The sequence below is a fragment of the Trachemys scripta genome, chromosome 9 (assembly GCF_013100865.1).
Source record: "Trachemys scripta elegans isolate TJP31775 chromosome 9, CAS_Tse_1.0, whole genome shotgun sequence".
Classification (NCBI taxonomy): domain Eukaryota; kingdom Metazoa; phylum Chordata; order Testudines; family Emydidae; genus Trachemys; species Trachemys scripta.
In genome coordinates, this window is record NC_048306.1 from 56,436,910 (window position 1) to 56,458,892 (window position 21,983).

Consider the following 21,983-nt stretch of genomic DNA (forward strand, 5'->3'; position numbering starts at 1 on the left):
ACATGCCATTTCCTGAAATGTACATTCTGGGTTAAAAGTTCATAAAGCCTCATCACTTTAAGGCTGTAAGTCTGTCACAGAGGTCTGGGAAGTGAGCAGCCGGTGCGGCTGGTCTGGGGCCTGCCTGAGCTGCTCAGGCAGCCCCCAGGCCAGCTGCACCAATCACTGCTGGGGCAGTCTCGGGCTACTGCGCCCGTACACCCACCCCTCCAGCAGCAGCAGGCGTTTGGGTGTGTGGGGGGGGTTCAGAGCGGGGGCACATGAAGGAGTGAGGGCTTGGGGTGGCGCTTACCTCGGGGGGCTTCCCAAAAGTGGTGACATATCCCTCCCTCAGCTCCTAGGCAGAGGTGCGGCCAGCCAGGCGGCTGTGTGTGCTGCCTCCGCCTGCAGGCACTGCCCCGACAGCTCCCACTGGCCGCGGTTCCCAGCCAATGGAAGCTGTGGAGCGAGTGGTTGGGGCGGTGACAGCACACGGAGTCTTCCCCCCCCCCCCCCCCCCCCCCTGTGCTTCTGACTAGGGGCTACAGGGACATGCTGGCCACTTCCAGGAGCCCCACGGCACTGGGTAGGGAGCCTGCGAGCCCTCCCCCCCCCAGCAGCAGCAGGGGTCCTGGGCCGTGTGCCCCAGAGCACCCGTGGCGCTCCCGGGCCACCTCCTGCCCCAGAGCATCCAAGTTTTAGTCAGGGGTATATAGTACAAGTCATTGACAGGTCACGAGCCATTAATTTTTGTTTACTGCCCATGACTTTTACTAAAAATACCCGTGACTAAAACATAGCCTTACTCATCACTAATGAACAGATTCAGCATGCAGGATTCAAGTCAGACCAAGGCAAACAGCTAGGCACCAGCTTCTAACCTCTTGCAGGATCTTCAAGAGCTCCTCACGTATCTTTAGTGCTGGTAGACTCCGATCTGGAAGAGGGGAAAGCCACTCTTTGATGGCCGACATCACACCACTGTCAATGAAAGTTTCCTTAAGGTCCTGTCTGGAAAGTTTAGAATAAAGGCAGGTCAGAGTTTCAGGAACAGCTATGTCCCACTTCAGAGAACTGGTGAATGCAAGTTCTAAAAAACACCTACTCCTCTTGCTGCACAGACACATCCACTTACAAGACTTGGGCCTTGCTCTTGGTTTCTCCACAACAGACATTACTCTATAGTGGCTCCCGAATACAGGGAAAGTGACCCCTTCAATCTCCTCTTACTCCAAAACTTATGACATAAGCCAGTGGTTCTCAACTGGGGTCCGGGACCCAGTGGGCGGGCCGCGAGCTAGTTTCAGGGGGCCCACCAAGCAAGACTGGCATTAGACTTGCTGGGGCCCATGGCAGAAAGATGAAGCCCCGCCATACGGCCTTGAGCCCTCCTACCCGGGGCCGATGCTGAAGCCTGAGCAACTTAAGCTTTGCAGGGCCCCCTGTGGTGTGTGGTCCCTGGCAACTGCCCTAATTGCTGCTGCCTAACACTGGCCCTGGCTTTTATATGCAGAAAAACAGTTGTTGTGGCACAGGTGGGCCGTGGAGTTTTTACAGCATGTTTGGGGCGGGGGGGGGGGGGTAGAGGCTCAGAAAGAAAAAGGTTGAGAATCCCTGACATAAGCTACAGAACTAAAGGAAATACTTGTTCCAAACAGCAACTGAGATCTATAAAACTACTCAAACTGTTGAAAGAAATCAAAGCTATCAAGCATCTCAGCATAGATTAAATAGGGGAAAGCCAGGCAGCCATTACTTCACAGCAGGTGGTTTCTATACATTATATCCTCAGCATGGCAACACATTTTAACTCATTTCGAGATAAGGGATTTTTTTTTTTTAATTATCTTTCTGAGAAGCCACCTAAACTCCAGCACGTTGTAGCCAGAACAGAAAAGGAATCGGATTTTTTTTAGCACACACTCAGCATCACCAGAGGGTTAATATATGTAGCCTTCCCAGTATTGCCCCAGGAGAGTAAGTAATGGGGAGAATCAAACACTTACTTTTTAAGGTGCATAACTACAGTTGGTAGCAAAGTTAGCTTTTTTAGTGCTGGTTTCTTCTGTGTATTCAGCTGCCTATCTTCCTGTGGGGAGTTCATGAAGAAAGAATTTCAAAATAATTCTTTCAAAAGAAGAGTAGAGTAGCAATAAACTCCAACTCTTCAGACAGTCATAGCAAAATGATTTGTCTTCTCTTGCAGTAGAATGGCTATCTGGGAAACCAGATTAACCCCTGAAGGAGGACAATTCACTAATTGAGATGTACCCAAACTCCAGTTGTGAAGCAACTCTTGCTTTCATGTGGCCCTAAAACCTGCTTTAAAGAAAGATTTCTCTAAGGAGTCTCAAACTTGGTCAGTCAACGTTTTCCTTAAAAGATGGTAAATGTGAAAGGGGAAATTCCTAGTAAAATTAATCACTTTTTCTACTTCAGTTCTATTGTAATTCCAGAACCTAATTTAGAGTTTTGTAAAAAGTTCTGCATATTATACATGGGTAGCCAATCTATAGGGCTATTTAATAAAAGACAAAAAATCCTACTCAAATATAAATATATATATATATATACACACTTACATTATATGTATGTATGTGTGTATCAAGGCCACAGAAAACATAAAACAACACATGCGTTCCATGTAAAATGCATGCAAAGAGCTAATTTAACCTAGAAGTTTTGGGCAAAGCACAACACATTATATTACTAATTTATCACCACCCAGATATGTGCTTGGGTACTTCAAAAAACAAATAGAAAGATGTGGTCCTAGTTCCAAAGGGCTTATTATCAAAGTCTTTGATCATAAAAAAGATGCAAAGAAATCCCATTACAGTCAACAGACCTGTGCCTTGATCACCTCATGTTGACTAGTACAACAACTTCCTTTCCCACCTCCTACTCTCAAGACTATCCAACATGCTAGAACTGAAAATCTTTCTTTTTTCCAGTGTTCCAACCTTATCACTCCATTTGAAACACTTCACTGGCATCTTGTCCTTACCATCAAGGCGCTACACAGCTTTCTTCTACATCTCATTTCTCATCTCCCATACTTTTCCCTCTCACAATGTCTGCACTTCCTGTTTCTTTCAGTCTCACTTTCTCAATGCGATTCACTGCCTTTTCCACTATCTTGTAAGCCTGGAAAGGTCTGCTTCTTCTCATGCTTCAAACGACTTAATTCCTTCCTAGAACTTCTCTGGGTTACCTTTACAACTTCTACCACTACATACTCTCCCTAGAGTATGATCTTACATAGATACTCAGCCAAAAAAGGCAACAAAAATACACTAAATATGCATAATCTGCTTTCCTTGAGAAATGACGCTCTGCCATCAGTTGTTCCTTTCCCATAATACTGTTGTCTTGCCATCATCTACCATGGTGTGCTGTTATTAGCAATGCTGTACGTAATCTAAAGAAGCTTCAATCCCAAGAAGCTTGTCTAGAAGAGCAAACACACAAATGGTGCTATATATTCAAGTAATGTTATAATAAAATTAACATTGATTGAAACTTGAGAAATACATTCTGAGTATCCAAGGTAGCTGACATAAAAAAACAAGTAAATATATAAAACTCTGTTAAACCAGTTATTTCTAAAGTTTAGACCATAAGCACCAGTTTTATTTTCATTTTCAACAGCAGAAAACTTTGAAATTCAGATAAGTGAAAGGATTATTTGATGCAATAGTAAAAGTATTTGGATATTTGAAATTTTCAGCTATTCGCGGTGTACTACAACTGAACACAAGATTGTGTCTTATATTATGCTGAAAACAATTACTTTCCCAGTGAGCAAAAAGGGAACTTAACCAATATTCCTGGCACATGAGAAAACTCACCTCTGCAGCTTCATTCATTTTAACAATCATAGCACTGACTACATCATCTGCATCACTAATAAATGTCCCACCATCACGGTTTCGTCTGCGCTTGCCACTCATGCTCTTCTTCCTTTGTAGCATCATCTCAAAATCTGACATGAAGTCCATACTGAAATGCAGGAAAAGAGTTTACTGAAAGTCTGATAAGGAATCTTCCCTCTTTCATTTTTCTCTCTGCAGGTAATGGCTTTTGCACACTTTTATAATGCAATCCATCCAAAGATCTCCAAGTGCTCTATAAACACTGAGCAAGCCTCATTACATCCTTGTGAGGTAAACAATATCCCTATTAGACAGTGTGAAAAACTGGCCGAGAAAGAGGCTACGTGATTTCCATGGTCTCACAGAAATCTTCGTCAAAACTGGACTAGCTTTGTTCTTCTGAAATACAGTTTTCCACTAAGCTTATGCATATTTCTCTCTCAAACTCCCAAGGAAAGGAGATATTATAAAAATTGTACTGTATTCTATGGGTTTGTGAACTTGGTGAGGTTACATTTAGCAGGGTTTCTCACAGGATGGGTAAACAAAGATTGTGAGTGGTAAGCCATCCAACATAGACAAAATCTACCAAAGAACATACACATACAAAGTCCAGAGTTCAAATCTGCTAAGAATACAAGTGAAAGTAGGAAACTTAACTTAGCTCCTACCACACATTTGTGTCAGCCTTCCCAAGGCACTTCACAGCTCTATTGGCCACTTTTGATCAGAAGATGCCCAGGACTGAACTAACGTAAGTGATATAGAACTGGATTCCTGTGAATTGTGGAAAGGCTACATTGGAGAGATGTGTGTAGTAGATCCTTATCCTATGCCCTGGTTTATAGTCTGGAAATAAATCCCATTTTGCTCACCTGCCCATAGCAGCAGTATGAAACTGACAAGGATCCATTTCACTTTGCTGTACTTGTAGGGGAAAGGCTCTATGCTGAAGCAGCTGCAACACAGATGTGGTGCTCTGTTACTAGAGGAGCAATATGCAAAAGCATAGGAAGGAAGAGGAAACGTACTGACTGTATATCCTTCCACACCTCATCACCTGCACTGGTAGAATATCACACCTATGCCGCCAATGTTCCTACATGTAGCACTTCACCAGTGGGCCATCAAAAATAGAGAATGAACCAATTAGATGTCAGTTTCACTCAGCTTCTGATGGGGAATTATTATCCTCAGGAACAGCACAAGTGGTTTGCTATGGGCTCAGAAGTCACTGACAAAACCAGGTTAGAAAGGGAAAAGAAAGAGGAGCTGATTTGGTGGCCCAGTGGCAGAATATGTTACTTGAATATGGTCCCTTGCCTTTCTAAGCCAGCGGGCAGCCCACTCAGCCTCTGAGGATCCCTGTCACATGAAATCATGTGCTGGATGGTGGGAAGGGGGATATATAGTTGTCTGAGAAAAAATAAAATTAACCCCTTGCCATGTCTTCACATGGACTTACTGTTTCCCTCTTTTGATGTTATCATCAGAGTCTGAATCATCTGCTGTCTCTTTCATCTCTGCCTCAGCTTTCTCTTCTTCCAAATCCTCCTGGTTAAAACCCTGGTGGTACAGACAGTGCAAGTCAATATGGGGAGTTATTTTTGTATATTTACTCACATCTTCTCAATTTACACAATACATGCACTATCTTTTTACTGTTCTCTTCTTCATGCTATTCTCTAAACCCAGGCCAACACTTTTCTCATCTACAACAAGGATTCTTACACAGACAGTACTCTCCAAACAGCAAGGGCTGACAAGACCATCTAATTAATGAATTGCCTCAATGAATCTGACACAGACTCAGGGCTTGCCTACACATGAAAGTTATTCTGGAATAAAGTAAAGTGTGAATTTAAAGTGGAACAGCTGTTCTGGATTAACACTACATACAGACAAGCTTCTAAAACAATGGTTAGCTATCATGCTAGCCAATGCTGTCTCATTGTTTCCTTGTGCTCCCTCATTGGTCTATCTGTATCCACCTGATGACTCTTGGCTTATACTTAAGATTGTAAACTCCTTCAGGCAAGGACTGTCTTTTTGTTCTATTTATGCAGCACCTAGCACAATGGGGTCTCGTCCATGACTGGGGCGCCTAAAATGCAAGTTAATAATAACAAAACTGAACCAGATCCATTGTCCAGTGGTTTACATACTTACTGTAAATTCCTCCTCCTCTTCATCACCAGACTCACCAAATATATCTGCAATCAGGTTCCTGCAAAAGTAATAGCAATATACTTATATTTTCCATTTCTAACAGATAACCCAAGAATAATATGACAATGACTATAACAATGTTTGCTGGGCAATTACTAATGTAATTGTGGGAATATCTGAAACATACAAAGAACTAATGTGTTCTTCCTGTGGACATTCATACTGTTATTGGGACTCATCTCTTATCATTTGAGGCAAACCTCACTGTTCATTACCATATAGGAATTCACATTTAGAAAGAAACATACTTACTCTTGTTCATTTCCCGATTCACTGTCACTCCCAAAAAGATCCTTCTCTTCTTTTTTCTTTCCGGCGCTGTCCTTGCTCTCCTCCTCTTCCTCACTATCTGATGCTACAGCATTCTTCTTTCTTTTGTCAGATTTCTCTGATGCATCGCTATCAGATTCTTCCACATCTGAGATGATGCGCCCTTTCTTTGCAGCTTCTAACACAGGGGAACATATTACAGGACACAGAGTAACTAAGTTGGTTCAATCACAAGTGGTCCTCCCAACTAGCTACGTTGTGGCAAAAAAAACTACAAGACAAGGGAGAGAAATGGAAACTGCCCAATTCTTTTCTGACAGCAATCTCTTAGCCGAGATTTTTTGTACAGATACAGTGACATTCCTAACCATGTCACCACTGACACTAATTTTTAAAACATAACCTTCACTAAAAATTATTTATACTCTCCTGCATGTCTTCTCTAAAGGGAGATTGTCATCTTGAAATCTAGCCAATTCAATAAATAAATTACTTAACCTAGAGCCCCACTGACAATTTTTGTAGTTTTACCATCATTTTCCTATTTTCAAAATTTTGTTTCTCTCTCCCATTGTATGAAAAAGAGGAGAAACTGTCTATACAAGGATAACAGTGAAAGTGTCTTTATTCAAAGTGCTGTCAAATGCATGGAGTGAACACATTGCAAAAAAACGAAAAAAACTTTTCTCTAATCTCTTATAGTTCTAATAAACTTGTGCTACTTGTAAATTAGAAATAAAAATTAAGAGAACAGTACAATTTTTAGCAAACGTTCCTTTTGAGTGCAGTTATCTAAAAACTACTGTGTGGAGTTTCATATTCATGGTCTCTCATTTAATCCTATGTGAGAGCTACTTAATTTTCAGGGAAACATTTTTATTTATGCAAGTCTTGATCACTCAGTTTGGAGTCTAGAAGTCAAATTCGATTCTCTGTCGCTTGTATAACACCAACAATAAAAATTCTGTAACAGGAACATAATGAACAGTTCTCCTGTTGAAGCACAAGCCATTATGGAATCTACCTCATTCTCCTATAGCTGTAACAACTCTGCAGGGGGTAATACAAGTTAGTTTGCCAGGCAATTACTAAGGCAACTGTGGGAATATCTGAAAAATATATAAGAATTGAAGTTCATACTGTGGACATTCACACTGCTATTGGGACGCATCTCTTTTCATTTGATGCGAACCTCACTATTCACTACCATATGGGAACTCACTACAGAAGTACTTACTCTTGTTCATTCCCTGATTCACTGTCACTCCCACATAGATGGCAGTAAAAACTTGTCTTAGGCAATAACTGAATACAATTTTAAATACATATAGGGAGCAGACTGTTTTGGTAAGAAGGAGCTGTTTTTACAAAGCCACATTTCAAGACAGAATCATTCTTGAAGTGTATGAAAAAAATATAATATCATGGGATACTGCTTAGTGGTTCATAGATTAGCAGGCTACATACATCAAGAAAAAGAGTTGCTGCCACCTAGCAACTGCTCCTACATAGAACAGGGTTTCCAAAGAGACCAATCTGAAGACAGGGCACTGTCAACCCCAGGAAGTTAGCTACATCGAATTCCTATGGGAAAAATGGACACTGAAAATAAATATTCAAAAGACATCTGAGTAAGTTCACATTGTTAACAACAACAGTAGGCTGAACTTCTCTTCTCTGGGGATTTCAAGCAATGAAGTATAGTTAATAAAGAGGTGGGAAAAGCAAATGTGATAGAATGAACTTTTCCAGCAAACGGTTTGGAAGCATTAAGTGTATACCCTCCTTCTCCAAGATATGTAGCCACAACTTATCAGTTTAAATTATTATTTAAACCGAAATTTGATCCTTGGAGAAAGAGCTAGTTATCCATTACACAACTGTTTCTCGTATAGTTAGTATTTCCTTACGTGTTTTCTCATCATCCTCGCTGTCAGAAAAGACTGCTGCTTTCCTCTTGACTGCCTTGTCCTCATTTCTCTCCTCGTCTTCATCGCTGTCTGTTATTTTCCGTCTCTTAGGACCTTCCTCCTCACTGTCAGACGCATGAAATCCTTCTCCTGCCTGCTCGCTATCTGAATGCCGAGAGTCATTCTGCATTGCCTCTTTCCCATTCCCTCCGTCACTGTCATCAGACTCTATTTTTTGTTTGCGTCTGGGAACATCTTCGATCTCAGAGTCACTTGCAGGATGTTTCTGAGGCTCTTCGTTCTCAGAGTCACTAGCATGAACTTTTTGGGGCTCCTCATTTTCAGAGTCACTGGCTGCATGTTTCGAGGGCTCCTCATTTTCGGAATCGCTGGCTACATGTTTCGGGGGCTCCTCATTTTCAGAATCGCTGGCTGCCTGTTTCGGGGGCTCCTCATTTTCGGAATCGCTGGCTGCCTGTTTCGGAGGCTCCTCATTTTCGGAATCGCTGGCTGCATGTTTCGAGAGCTCCTCATTTTCAGAGTCACTAGCTGCATGTTTTAAAGGCTCCTCATTTTCAGAGTCACTAGCATGACCTTTTTGATGTTCCTCATTTTCCGACTCACTGTGCAGATTCTTATGGGGATCCTCATTTTCAGAATCGCTATTGTGAACTTTCTGAGGTTCTTCATTTTCCGAGTCACTTGCATGGTGATTTAAGACATCCTCATTTTCAGAGTCACTTATATGATGAATTGGATGGTCCTCAATATCAGAATCACTGTCTTTGTCCCCATGAGCCCCTTCATTTTCTGAATCACTGGCATTGTGATTCGGAGGGTCCTCATTTTCAGAATCACTATCTTTTTGCCTTGGGGTGTCTTCATTTTCAGAGTCTGTCATGTGATGGCCTCTAGTTTGGCCATCATCTTCTCCATCACTTTGTTCATTCTGGAAAAGAAAAACAATCCCAGACAAACTATAAGTTAAGAAGCACAGTAACACAAAGAATAACTTTCCATTTGCTTAAGTGTAGCAATCTGAAAATATTTTAAACACAGAAATAAACAGACTATTGTATCACAGTGCTCCATCATCAAATTATTCAAAGTGATGAAAACATAAAAAGAAGATCCCCATGAGAATTCTGTCCGCTTTACTGTCCAATCATCTATTTAGGCCAAGATTTACGAAAATAGTGACTTTGAATACCAAGCCTGAGACACCTTAAGGGGCCTGATTGTCAGAGGATGCACACACAGCACTTTCAGAAAATCAGGCTCGTAAGGTGTTTCAGTTTGGGCTCCCAAATACTGAGCCATCCAAAAATCACTAATTACTGTTGAAAATCTTGGCCTTAAGATTGTAAACTCCCAAAGAAGGGATTGTGTTGTTTGTATGGAATATATTCCATACTAAAATAACATTACACCTACTGTTATTCTTTATATTATAACATATTGCAAAGGGGAAAAAAATGGGTTTGTGCCATGTTCTTTAGGCCTTGTCTACACTATGGGGGAAAATCGATCTAAGTTACACAACTTCAGCTACGTGAATAACATAGCTGAAGTCGACGTACTTAGACCTATTTACCACAAGATCCACACTACGCAATGTCGACTGGAGACGCTCTCCCGTTGACTCCCCTTGCACTTCTCATTCAGATGGCATACAGGAGCCAATGGGAGAGCAATTGGCAGTCGATTTAGCATGTCTAGACACACTAAATCAACCGCTGATGCATTGATCATCGTGCTTCAAACCCTTGGTAAGTGTAGACAAGCCCTTAGAATGTACAAAGGCGGCCTGAATTTTACTTTATTTTTAATCCTGCTTGCTGTGTTATATTAGAAATTCAGGTATTGTCTGCTCTGGAGAACTATGCCTGGAGATCTATTGAATTGATACCAAGAGGGTGAAAGCTTAACAACAGAGAAGAAGAGATTTTTAAACAAACTTTTAACAGTGGTTTCTGTTAATTTTTATTAACATGTGTTCAATGACTAATGAATGTTTTTGGGAAAGGACATCTTTTTTAAAAGATTCCACATCTCTGCCCTTTCAATGAAGCAGTGAGCTAACAATATGTCTCCTCAGATACCCAGAAGATCACTTAGCAAAAAACAAAGAAGACCAAAGATGACATTGTTGATACTTAACTTAAGAAGTAAAACAAGCCATTTTTTAAACCAATCCTATCAGGTCTTTTGTATGTCACAAATAAATGAAAAATGTCACAAGCCCAAGCTTTAAAAAAAAACTTGGGAATATGAATGCTGGTAACAAGGTCTAACATTTTAATTTACCCTGGATGGAAAAAGGAAGTTTATATAATCCATTCTCCCACCAGGATAAAAACTGAATATTAAATTTTCCTGTTTAAAAAAACAAAAACAAAACACCATCATCATCCATTCCTTCAGAGAGACTTTTCAGACTTCCATCCCCTAGATATTACCCAATTCAATAGTTCAGCATATCAAACCTCCAATGCCAGAATAACCCTGTCTTCCTCCCAAACAGAGAATATAGCACTGTGAAAATAACTCAGTTGTTCTTTCTATAGCACTGATTCAAGTAGGACATCTCCACTTCTTACTAAGTTTTTTCTCTTGCCTAGTCTAAACTTTATCTTCCTTAGCTTTACACCCCATGCTCTACCATCTTTGCAAAATTACTAACTTCTTTCTTTTGTTTATTTACCATGAACACATTTATAGACATATCTCCCTCCATGTCTTCAATTGGCCGTAAGTTAAACTCTCTTGGGAAGCTGCATTCCTTATTCACCTATTTCTTCTACATGCATTTTCCCCCAGAACTGAGAATGGCATACAATATTTCAGATGCATTCACATCAGAGCTAAACTGAAGAGCACTGTTAATTTCCAGTTTTACTTAAAATTCTCTCATGTACATACACTTGAAATTTGATCATGATTTTAGCAACTGCTGCCTCCAGAATGACAATAGCTAAAAAGCAATATTGTTTACTATTCAGTCTTAGATGCCAGATTTCAAGTGATGCATTTATCTCTAACTAGCACTCCAAAGATATTACCTGCTAAATTCCATCACTGCTGCAGACACAAGGAAGCAGCAAGATAGTATCAGAACTACATGATCTTAAAGCATGCATGTGACCAAATTTATCTTCAAAATGTTACTGAATGGTACTTGTGTAAAATCTCTCAGCAGCACCACAAAAGCAAGCTAACATTTTCTCTCGTTTGTTTCTCTCTCCCTGTAACACTGGAGGCCATTTGAATCTCATGATGATAATGTTAGTATTCTAAGTAGTTCCCATTTTCTATGTTTATAAGAAACTACAGTGCCACAATTAGAGAATATATTAATTTTAAGAAAAAAATTAAAACAAAAAATTATGAAAGTAGAAAAATTCCTCCAGCAGCATGGGACCAGTAGTTCTGCCTGACCACAGTACTAACCACCTCCCACAAGTCACTGCAGGTTCCCTCCAGAACTAGCTAATCATAACATTGATTCTCTTTCCCTCCATTGCAAGGTATCTCCTAAGTAATGTACTAGGAACATGTCAAGTACATCTACAGATTATTGCTGCATTTGGTGTGCTTTCTCTCAACACATTATTGAAGAAAGAGCTACGATCAAGAAGAAAGCTGCAGCTGAGGAAGAGAAAGGTCATGAATGCCTGTGGCAGTCAGCGCTGTAATCAAGAATGTCAGGATGGAATCTACAGAGTGAATGCTGGTCAGTGCAGTAGGTGGGGAGGATTAGAGGAACTTCTGGTCACCTTCTGGTAGAAGAGCCTTGTACCTTCCCACCCAACCTCCTCAAGTTATTTTTTTTAATTTAATTTCATTGAACTGTACATCATGAAACCAGGAATTGTTCATGATACCAGCAGTAGCATGAGATTTTGCTGGAAAGGGAAACAGCAGCAGAGGTACAAACATTAATGTTTAAGTCCTTTATTTTACAACCTGCCAGGACTGGAAACTCTTTGGGGGATATGTAATGAGAAAGTAAAACAATAGCGTTGACTGCAGACTATTGGTTTATCTTTCGGAACACACTAGAAAGATCTTGGTAACTTGGTATTCATATTAGTTGGTAAGAAATCAAAGCAGAACAATCACACAGACACATTAATAGCATATCTTAGAAATCACACTGCTATAGCAAATCATAGCAATTCCAGCAGCATTAATACATGTTGCATCCTATGGAAACAACATCTCTCTCTAAACCTGTGACAGACTGACAGTAAGCATCAGGTCAGCCCTGAGAATGAAGAGGAGCTAACATCCTATTTAGCCTGTATGATGTTTGGTGCAGGAATTGTCTTTAATTTTGTTTGTTGAGTGCCCAGCAACAGGGGCCTCATTCAATCCTGATTAAGGCCTCTGGGCCCTACCTTACTACAAATAAATAACAAGCGCTCTAAAGACCTGTTTCAGAGAATACAATAGAAAATACACAGGTAACTATATGGGCTGAAAAGTGTTTATGAATAAAACAGTTTATGAAAGTCTGTCTTGGAGTACATAGTTTATGTGTATAACATTAAGAATGTGACTTTGCAGAGATATTATTTTAGTTAAATGACTAAATATGATGAATAGAAAATGAAGCAAGGAAGAAGTTTGGGATCTAAGCCTTATGAGACAGTCAGTTATTTTACTAGTTCGTCTCTAAAAATTTGTTCAGCAGAAATTATGCAACACATGTGCATTTAATATCATAAGTTTTCTATTTTTCTTTTCCAAATACTTAGTTCAAAGATCAGACAATGTTAATAATAGGTCTCAGATAGCTGTCCCCCACCCTATTTTTTGTTCTAATTCCTTTGCTTTCTTTTCTGCCTTCTCTTTATCTATGAACTTTTTACTTGAGATGTCCTTAATTATCTTTTTTAGCTGAAAGAATTCAATAACAGCAGACTTTAGTACAGTACAATGTAACAAATATATTAAAATCAAATTTACAGTTTTAATCTTCTATGTAAAACATTAACAGATTAGTAAATAGGTTATTGGATCAATGCATAAAGTTAAAAAGTTAGCCACCCAGTATGATCCCATGAATTACTACACCAAAGTTTATATAAATCATCAAATGGTGATCTGACAATAAATTTCTATTTAAAAATCCAAGGTAAATAAGAAAATGTTTTCCATAAAATCTTAGAATCCCAATTCTGCAACTGAATATGCAGGGATGGATCCTTATACCCACAGGGTCCCATTGCAGTCAGTAAGGCTCCATATGGGCCTGGTCACAGAATCTGGCCCCCAAATCATACCAACACTGTAAATTTGATTTAATATGTGTTACTGTACTAAAACTGTGTGTTATCTAATTCTATTTAACTAAAACAAAACTGATAAGGACATCAAAGAAAACATTTATAGATAAAGTGGGATGGGGGAAGGAAAGCCGGGAAAGAATTGTAGAAAGAACCCCTCCCATACATATACCTGAGACCCACAAACCTAAGACCTACATAAATAAATCCTCAAGAGCCCTCTTTCTTTAAGTTAAGAACCTGGAAAAGAAATTTGAAAATTTTAAAAGGTTTAAAAAGTTAGTTTTAAAAAAATCTAATTGAATTCTAATTTAGAGACGAAATAGTAATTAAAAAGACTTATCTGATTAGGCTTTCTCAAAGGTTTTATTACCCTTGAATGTCATTCTTCCCACATTTTCCTATGGATGAAGAAAATAAGAGGACATAAGAAAACAAATTCAGGAAGGAGAATATGGTGAAACACTGAAAGTCATTCCTTTTGGGGGGCGGTTCTAGTGTGTTATAATTTCAACTACATCTCTAATCTTGACTTGTAGGAAATCTGGAAATTACTGTACCTTAAGACTTGGCATGCAAAATTAACACTTTTTAAAATAAATTTGTGGTTTTTAAGATTACCAAAATATCTTTAAAATCTAGCGTTAGGAGTCTTGTTTGAAATTAACTGGACTGATTATTTTATCCATTTTCAAATACAGAGGAGTCTCCAAGCAAGCCAGAGTGTACCTACCTCTTACATCAGTGTCACAAACCGGTCGATCGTTATCGACTGGTTGATCCTAGAGGATCTCCCTGTCGATCATGATCTCTGGCAGCACAGCGTGACTGCTGCTAAGGAAGACTCCCTGCCTACCCCGGCCTCATGCCGCTCCCGGAAATGGCCAGCACAGCCCTGTGGCCCCAGGAGGGCAGGCGTCTCCCTCGGTGCGCTACTCCTGCCTGCAAGCACCGCCTCCACATCTCCCATTGGCTGGGAGAGCCACGGGGGTGGTGCTTGCAGAGAGGGGCAGCGCATGGAGCCACATGCCCGCCCCTTTCAGGAGTGGTGTGGCGCTGAGGTAGGCAGGGAGCCTGCCTTAGCCTTGCTGCACCCACCATCGACCAGGAGCTGCCGGAGGTAAGTGCTGCCCCACGGGAGGCCGCACCCCAACCCCCATCCCTGAGCTCCCTCCCAGAGCCACCACCCCATACCCTATCCTGCACCCCGAGTTCCCTCCTGCACCCCAATCCCCTACCCCAGGCTCAGTCCAGAGCCCCCTCCCATACTGCAAACCCCTTGACCCCAGAGCCCGCAGCCCCTGCCCCAGGCTGGTGAATGTGAGGGAGGGGGGGGGGAGAGCGAGCAACGGGGGATGGGGGTGGAGTGGGCGGGGCTTTGGGGAAGTGGTGGGGACTCGGGGGAGGGGCAGGGTAGATCCTGGGTTTCCCTTAGATTCCAAAAATGATCTTGAGTGTAAAAAGGTTGGAGACCACTGCCTTACATACTACATATCCCTTACATACTGCCATGCGCATGTACAACAAGGTCACTTAAGAGTGATGATAGCTCCCTAATGTTAGTATTCTCATAGCAGTGGATATGTGAAAAAAGTCTGTCTGTCAATGCAAAGGACAGTCTGAAAGCAATTGCTTGTGTATTTAAACCAGATCTCAAATGACCATAAATGCAGTATGTAACACTAATGCCCCACAAGACTATACAAGACTTTGAATGATTAACTCAACCCTCATACATCAGATGAAATGCTAATGGCCCCAAGGGTCCAATGTTACCTTCCCTGATCAGACTGGCAATTCTTTTGTTTTGCAATTCCTGTCATATTCTGAAACTATTAATTCCCTAAAATACTACCTGATCTCCATCCTGCACCTACTGAAGCCATCCCTCTGAGACCCTATCATCTCACTTATGCTAAGAAAATTGGTCCTACACAGGGCCACCTCTCAAGCTTCTCCACTCCCACAGAAGACACCCCTGTTCACCGCCACTGACCATTTCTGATCTGGCTTCTTCTACTGCAAGCACTGACCTTTTTTTCGCCCACACGGGGCATTCTAAATTTAAAATCTGAACTTAAGTAAATTAAAAAAATTATATTTCATGTTGTTAATAAAAAATACTTTGTTCTATTTTCTCTTTCCAACATTTGGGGTTTGAATAAAATATAGTACACGAATTGCTCTTCTGCGAGAACAAAATAGGCTTGCGTGCTAAGCTATATAAAAGAGTGAAGTGTTACAGTGTATCACATTAAGTATTTAAACAATTTGTAACACAATACACATCCAGAGACATCCACATCATGTAGTGTCAACCTGGAACACAGAACCAACAAGGAAGTTACTGTACACAAGCAGATATACAAATTGTAATTAAGGCCCAGCCTTTGCGCTGTGTCAGGGTTTGATGCAGCCTCACTGCCAAGTCCGTATCCCAGGGAGGGGAGGGGGGCGCAAGGTGACCTCCCACCTCTGTGCAGCCAGTGGCCTGTGCCATGCTGGAGCCTCCACATTTATTTGACAAATAAAATATGCAGAATTTTTAAATATTGTGTGCAGATTTTTTTTTTGGGGGGGGGGGGTGCAGAATTCCCTCAGGAGTAAACTTTACTAGCTAAAGCACAGAATCTGTTATTTTATCATGATAAGAAAACTATTATCCTACTCGCTTGCCAAAAAATTACATCCCCTGGCTGTCTAGGCAAGTAAATTTTGCAAGAATACTCTAAGGGTCTGGGTATAAGGAATCCAATATCAAATTAATCTCCATTAAGAGTAAGGCCCTCTCTCATTTAAACTCAGGCTACAGAAAGACATGTTTGGTTTGATCAAATAAAAACATTTCACTGGTACCTCTGAATGATGCCCTAAGCTTTCATTGTCTGATCCAGAATGCTGATCATTTACATCATCTTCAACGTCAGACCCTGAATCTCGCTCATCTTGTACTGGGGTGGCTCCACCATCATCTACACCAAATAATAATAATAAAAAAAAAGTAAGATTCAATAACATCTTTCAATACCTATAAAATATGAGCTTTTTGACATTTCTGCAGATCAGAGAGCCAACAGGCATGACTCACAACCAGAACTTCCAGTTCCAGAATTAAAACAATAGACACTGTTAAAAGACAGAAAAAGACATCAGCAAGTAGTGGATTTCAGAGCATAAAACCAGAAGCTACAGTACACTACCAGTTAAATGACAAAAGAATAAAGTTTGCTGCTTTTATAGCAGCTCCTTTATAGGTTGCGATTCCCATCATCTACATTCTTAAAATGAATTAGATTATCGCCAGAACAAAATTTATCAAGAAAATTTGAGGTAGAGGCAAATCCGCCACTGTGATCCTTACTACTCTCAGAGACACAGGCCATAGAAACTTACAGTATAACAATGTGACCAACAGGCTCATATGATCATCAAAAATACTATGTGTATCATAAAATCAATCACTTCATATTCAATCACACTTAAGTAGAGCTGTCACAGATCTAATGATGTTAATTACCTGCCTGCTTTAGGGCTTGTCTGCATAGTTTTTGTACTACTATAACAACAACTTGTTTAGAAACAGATGTAGTTAAAATGGTAAAACTCCCATGATCAGGGCCCAATCAGCCCATATGACAGCTGCAGCCCATATGACATCCTGAGGGCCATCCAGGTAGTATATATATTGTTTGGATGCGGCCCACATATAACACAGAGAACTGCATATGCAGCCCACAATGGTAAATAGGTTGAGAACCACAGTATGCATATGCATATACAGCCCACAATGGTAAACAGGTTGAGAACCACAGTTATACTATGTACACCAGTAGCTGCAGCCACACTAGAGAGTTGTACCATACAAGAACTGCACAAAAGTGGTATGTACTCAAGCCAAAAATGGTGCTTTCTTCCATCGTATCAGCACAATCGAATTACTTTAACACAATTTCAAAGTCACCTTAATACTCATTAATATGCAGGCTAACACATCTGAAAGCAAGTTAGCTGGTTGTGCTGTATCCTAGGAAGGAGTCTAGGATAACACAGCCACCTAACAAACCTTCAAACATGTTGGCCTACATCTTAGGTCTACGCTAGGAAAAAGGTGTCTTTTTAAATTGCAATAGTTAACATATTTTAAGAGTTTAGCACAGATAGGACAAGCTGTAGTTTTAACAATAATTGGTTCACCTCAACCAGCTAACATGTGTTAGAACTACAACTTGCCCTGACTGCTCTAGGATTTTAAAACATATTGGCTATCATCTTTTAGAAGCACCCCCATTTTTCCATGGCAGACATGCTATTAATGAGAATCAAGAGGAGTTTTAACTATGTGAAAATAACCTGACCAAGCTGACATTTGAAAACCACACTTTTTTTGCTCACCAAACCAGGACCTTAAATCATTTCAGCTGATCATGCTGTAGCCCATAGGCTTCATCTAGACTAAGATTTGAGATGTTAAGCATGTTAGCCAACAGTGCTAATTAATAAGTCTTTAAAATCTATTGTGGACAAGGCATAAGCTAAACTAGTCAAGTTAAAACCTAGTACCTAGCATGTGTAAAAAGGTGCTTATGTCACCATTAAATCCTGGCTTAGGCAAGACCTCTTGCTAGCTCAACTGGGTCAATCTGGTTGAAGACGACATCCTCAACAACCTTGACAATCTACAATAATTCACCAGCCAGTGTGATGTAGGCATCATTTGAAGCTAAGATATCTTTGAAGACAGTGTGGAGGTTCTATTGGGTCAGAAACATCTACGTGTAATAAACAAATGGGATACTTTGTTTAGAAAAAACTTTTATTTGTGGGGCAGGAGGAAATCTTAATGACCTGATTCTCAGAGATCCTGAGCTTCATAACTCCTGATTTAAAAATGGTAGGTGATTGCCATGTAAACTTCTCATTATTGGCTTTTGATAGCATCTCTCAACCACATGCTTAATTTGTCTCACCCACATTGGTCAACACCAAGCCTCTCCATTTCCAAACAGTACAAAATAATCCGTCACCACTCAGCCTGTCACTCACGCACCTCAGCCCAAGACAGACCTGTTGCCGCCCAGCCCAACACCCAGGCACCGCCTCCCAAAGACAGCCCCGTTGGCCCCCAGCCTTTCACCCATTCCCCCCCGGCCAAAACAGCCCCCATCAGCACCCAAGGTGTCACCCAGTTCCCCACCAAGGACAACCCTGTCACGCCCAGGGTGTCACCCAGCTCGCTGCCCCCAGGCGAGCCCCCCCATCAACCTCCAGCCTGTCTCCAAGACCCCCCGAGCCAGCCTGTCACCGAGGCAGAGCCACGAGCGCACTCTTAGGATACACTGTCCCTTACAGCCCACTCCTCCCTTCCTGGCCCGCGCTAGGCCCACAGACAGGCCGTGTGGAGACAGGAGTACAGCCCTCCGGTCGGACGGGCCTGGCGGCGCTGCCCGAGAAAGGGGATGAGAATCTCTCCCTTGAAGGAGCTGCCCCGGGCCCGGCAGCCGCCAGCCCCAAAACGGTGTCTCCCGCCCCGCACCTGACTGGTCCCCGCCGTAGTACTCCGCCTCCATCGCGGGCCTCCGGCCCCCGCCTCCCTCTCAGGGCTCGCAGGCTGCTGGTGGAGGGGGCGGGGCAGGGCCCCCACTCCGGGACTTGGTACTAGGGACCTGCCGCTCCGACCCCCGCGCCGCGTACAATCAAATCCCCGGCGCTTCGCGCTGCCGCGGGCCCAAAATGGCGCCTCCCCCGCACCCTCACAGACAGCTCGCGCGCATGCGCTGCACCCGCCAGCGGTGTCAGAGGGCAACACACCACGCTCCGCTCGCGAGAGGTCTGGCACAGAGAAGTCTCGCGGCGTTTTGGCGGCGCGCGCGCGCTACCTATTGCTAACTGGGTCTAGCGACGGGGGCGGCCGCCCGCTCGCCCTGTCAGGGGCCGCCCACCGGGAGGGTGGAGCCGGGCTAGAGCCGTCTCCGTCCGCCCCCTGGAGCCTGGGGGAGAGCGGGGCCCCACCGAGTGCCCCTGGGGCGGGCCGGCCCCAAGGAACAGGCACGGGCCCTCCCCACGGGCCCCTCAGGGGACAGCACCGGGCATGTGCTGCCCCCCCCCGCCCCCGGAGTGCGGCCCGTGACAGCGAGCCCGGCACCTCCTGAGTGTGACACGGAGCAGAGACCAAACTAACCCTGAACGACATAACAGCAGCGTTTATCTCTCTCTGAAAGAATCCATAGTTCCGTGACTCGCCCATAGCCTAGTGCAGTGTTTCTCAGCCAGGGGTACACAGAGATCGTCCAGTGGTACATCAACACATCTAGATAATTGCCTGATTTCACATCAGGCTGCGTAAAAAGCACTAGTGAAGTTAGTACAAACTAAAATTACAAACTAAAATTTCATACAATGACTTGTTTATCCTGCTCTATATACTATACACTGAAATGTAAGTACAATATTTATATACCAATTGATTTTTATAATTATATGGTAAAAATGGGAAAGTCAGCAACGTCTCAGTACTAGTGTGCTGCGACACTTCTGTATCCTTATGTCTGATTTTGTAAGAAAGTAGTTTTGAAGTGAGGAGAAACTTGGGGGGGTACACAAGACAAATCAGACTCCTGAAAGGTTGAGAGCCACTGCCCTGTTGCTAATATGCTAATATGAATAAGTAACTGGTGTTTGAATATATATAAATGGCAAAATACCTCTCAGGTCATCCCAAGTGATGCACCTATGCAGCCCTTAGTTCTGAACAGGAAACAGCAGAAGAGTAATTAATGTGCATTCTTCCATCATCCAGTCCCATCCAAAACACCATATCTAAAGTGTGCCCAGGCTTGTAAGTGGAGTCTACCAACTACCTGGGACCATCCAGTGATTTTTACAGCAGCCCTGAAAATCTAAAGCAAAACAAAAGAATCACCATCTGGGTGGGTGCTGGAAACCCAAGAACTATAGGCATTGGTGACATCAGTTCCAGCGTAGGAAGGAACCTATAGCCCAGCAAAGGCCTCTGCAGTGGAGCAGGTTGACATGAACATCAACACCCCAATCCTATCCTATCATCATCCCAGGCTTCACACATCAGATGGAGACACTCAATTTGATACGGATTTGAGGTTAGATGCAGTCTGCCAGCCACACTTTGGTTACACTCTGGCTCTCAGCAACCTTGGTTATACTGCAGGGTAACCCCAAAAGACCGCCAGTCCTGGATTTTCATCAGCAATGTATGCCTTGTACTGCCCAGCCCTCCCCTAGAAAGTACAAATGTTTTAGGTCCATTATTCCTTAAAGGGAATAATATGCTATCTTAAAGGACCCTGTAAGTCGAAAGAAAGGGCTTCGTCGTGTGGACGTGTCCAGGCTTAATTCGATGTAACGCTGCTAAAGTCGACCTAAACCCGTAGTGTAGACCAGGCCTTATTAGCTCAAATAGTTAATCAGACACTTCAGTTTAAACACACTGAATTAAAAAAAACAGTAAAATAGGTTTATTATCTACAAAGAGAGATATTAAGTAAGTAGAAGCGATGATATATCTATATATATATTATAGAAATTGTTACAAGAAAAATAAAGATAAAAGATAAAATGTTTACTAATGCCTAACATAAACTATATCAGATTCAAGCAGAGTTTCTGACCATATGCTTTCAGCACTTTTACTGACCAAACCCTGTAGGTCAGGACCCCCTCCCCCAGAGTCCAGCGAATGCTTCCTTTGTCACTTCAGGTGCAGTGAATGTGATGGGCAGGGAGAGAAAGAGAGAGGTCCCTTGGGGCACTTGTCCCTCCTTTTTATAGTTTCAGTCTCCCTCTTGAAAAACATTTCCAGCTGGGCACTAGGAGACAAAGAATCTATACGGACAGATGTTCCCTGCTGGCTTTTTCTCACCTGTTTGAGTTTTCTTTGTTTCCATCCTTGCTTAATGACTCTGTTTACTGCTTAAATCCAAATTAAGGCAAGCACATATTCTTTTCTTTAGGATAAACCTGTCTGCCGACTTTTGCCTGCGCAAGGTTGTGGGGTTTGGAACGTGTGATAACATCATACAGGGAAATCTTATAACTTCAAATACAATGTTGCCATACATATTTTATCAGGACGATACCGACCAGCAAATTATGAGTTTTCAGTGATGCCTTACAAGACATGTCTTGTATAAAAATTATTACAATAGTGTGTAGGGTGTGAACAGAGGCATATGTTTTGTCACAGCCCCCTAGGAAACCTGTCATACAATGAGATAAGATTTCCTCTCCACTGGACCATGATCTGGAAGCATATACTATGGAGCTGGGCATTATGGACATGTCTAAGGAACAGATGAATGTCAATGACTGTTTTGCAGCATCTGTACTTGGTGCATTTATATCCATGAATATCCTCTGAGTTGAAGGGATGAATGTCTCTCAGGATACATCCTGCT

General features: G+C 42.1%; 1 protein-coding gene across 3 annotated transcripts in view; it reads right to left on the reverse strand.

The window, feature by feature from the left end:
• IWS1 (interacts with SUPT6H, CTD assembly factor 1) overlaps positions 1-19,254 on the reverse strand; it is a 26,437-nt gene extending 7,183 nt beyond the window's left edge. For 2 of the 3 annotated variants that reach the window (XM_034782035.1, XM_034782036.1), the window contains exons 1-9: positions 19,088-19,254; positions 16,411-16,526; positions 8,264-9,212; positions 6,336-6,531; positions 6,024-6,081; positions 5,320-5,420; positions 3,831-3,981; positions 1,986-2,068; positions 861-990 (exon numbers count right to left, since the gene is read on the reverse strand). In XM_034782035.1, coding sequence (XP_034637926.1) covers positions 861-990; positions 1,986-2,068; positions 3,831-3,981; positions 5,320-5,420; positions 6,024-6,081; positions 6,336-6,531; positions 8,264-9,212; positions 16,411-16,526; positions 19,088-19,121 — 1,818 coding nt within the window. In that variant the 5' untranslated portion in view covers positions 19,122-19,254. Of the gene's footprint in view, positions 1-860; positions 991-1,985; positions 2,069-3,830; positions 3,982-5,319; positions 5,421-6,023; positions 6,082-6,335; positions 6,532-8,263; positions 9,213-13,927; positions 13,956-16,410; positions 16,527-19,087 lie in introns of those variants that run through there. The other variant, XM_034782038.1, reaches the window with a different exon arrangement.
• Between the last annotated feature and the right edge of the window lie 2,729 nt (positions 19,255-21,983).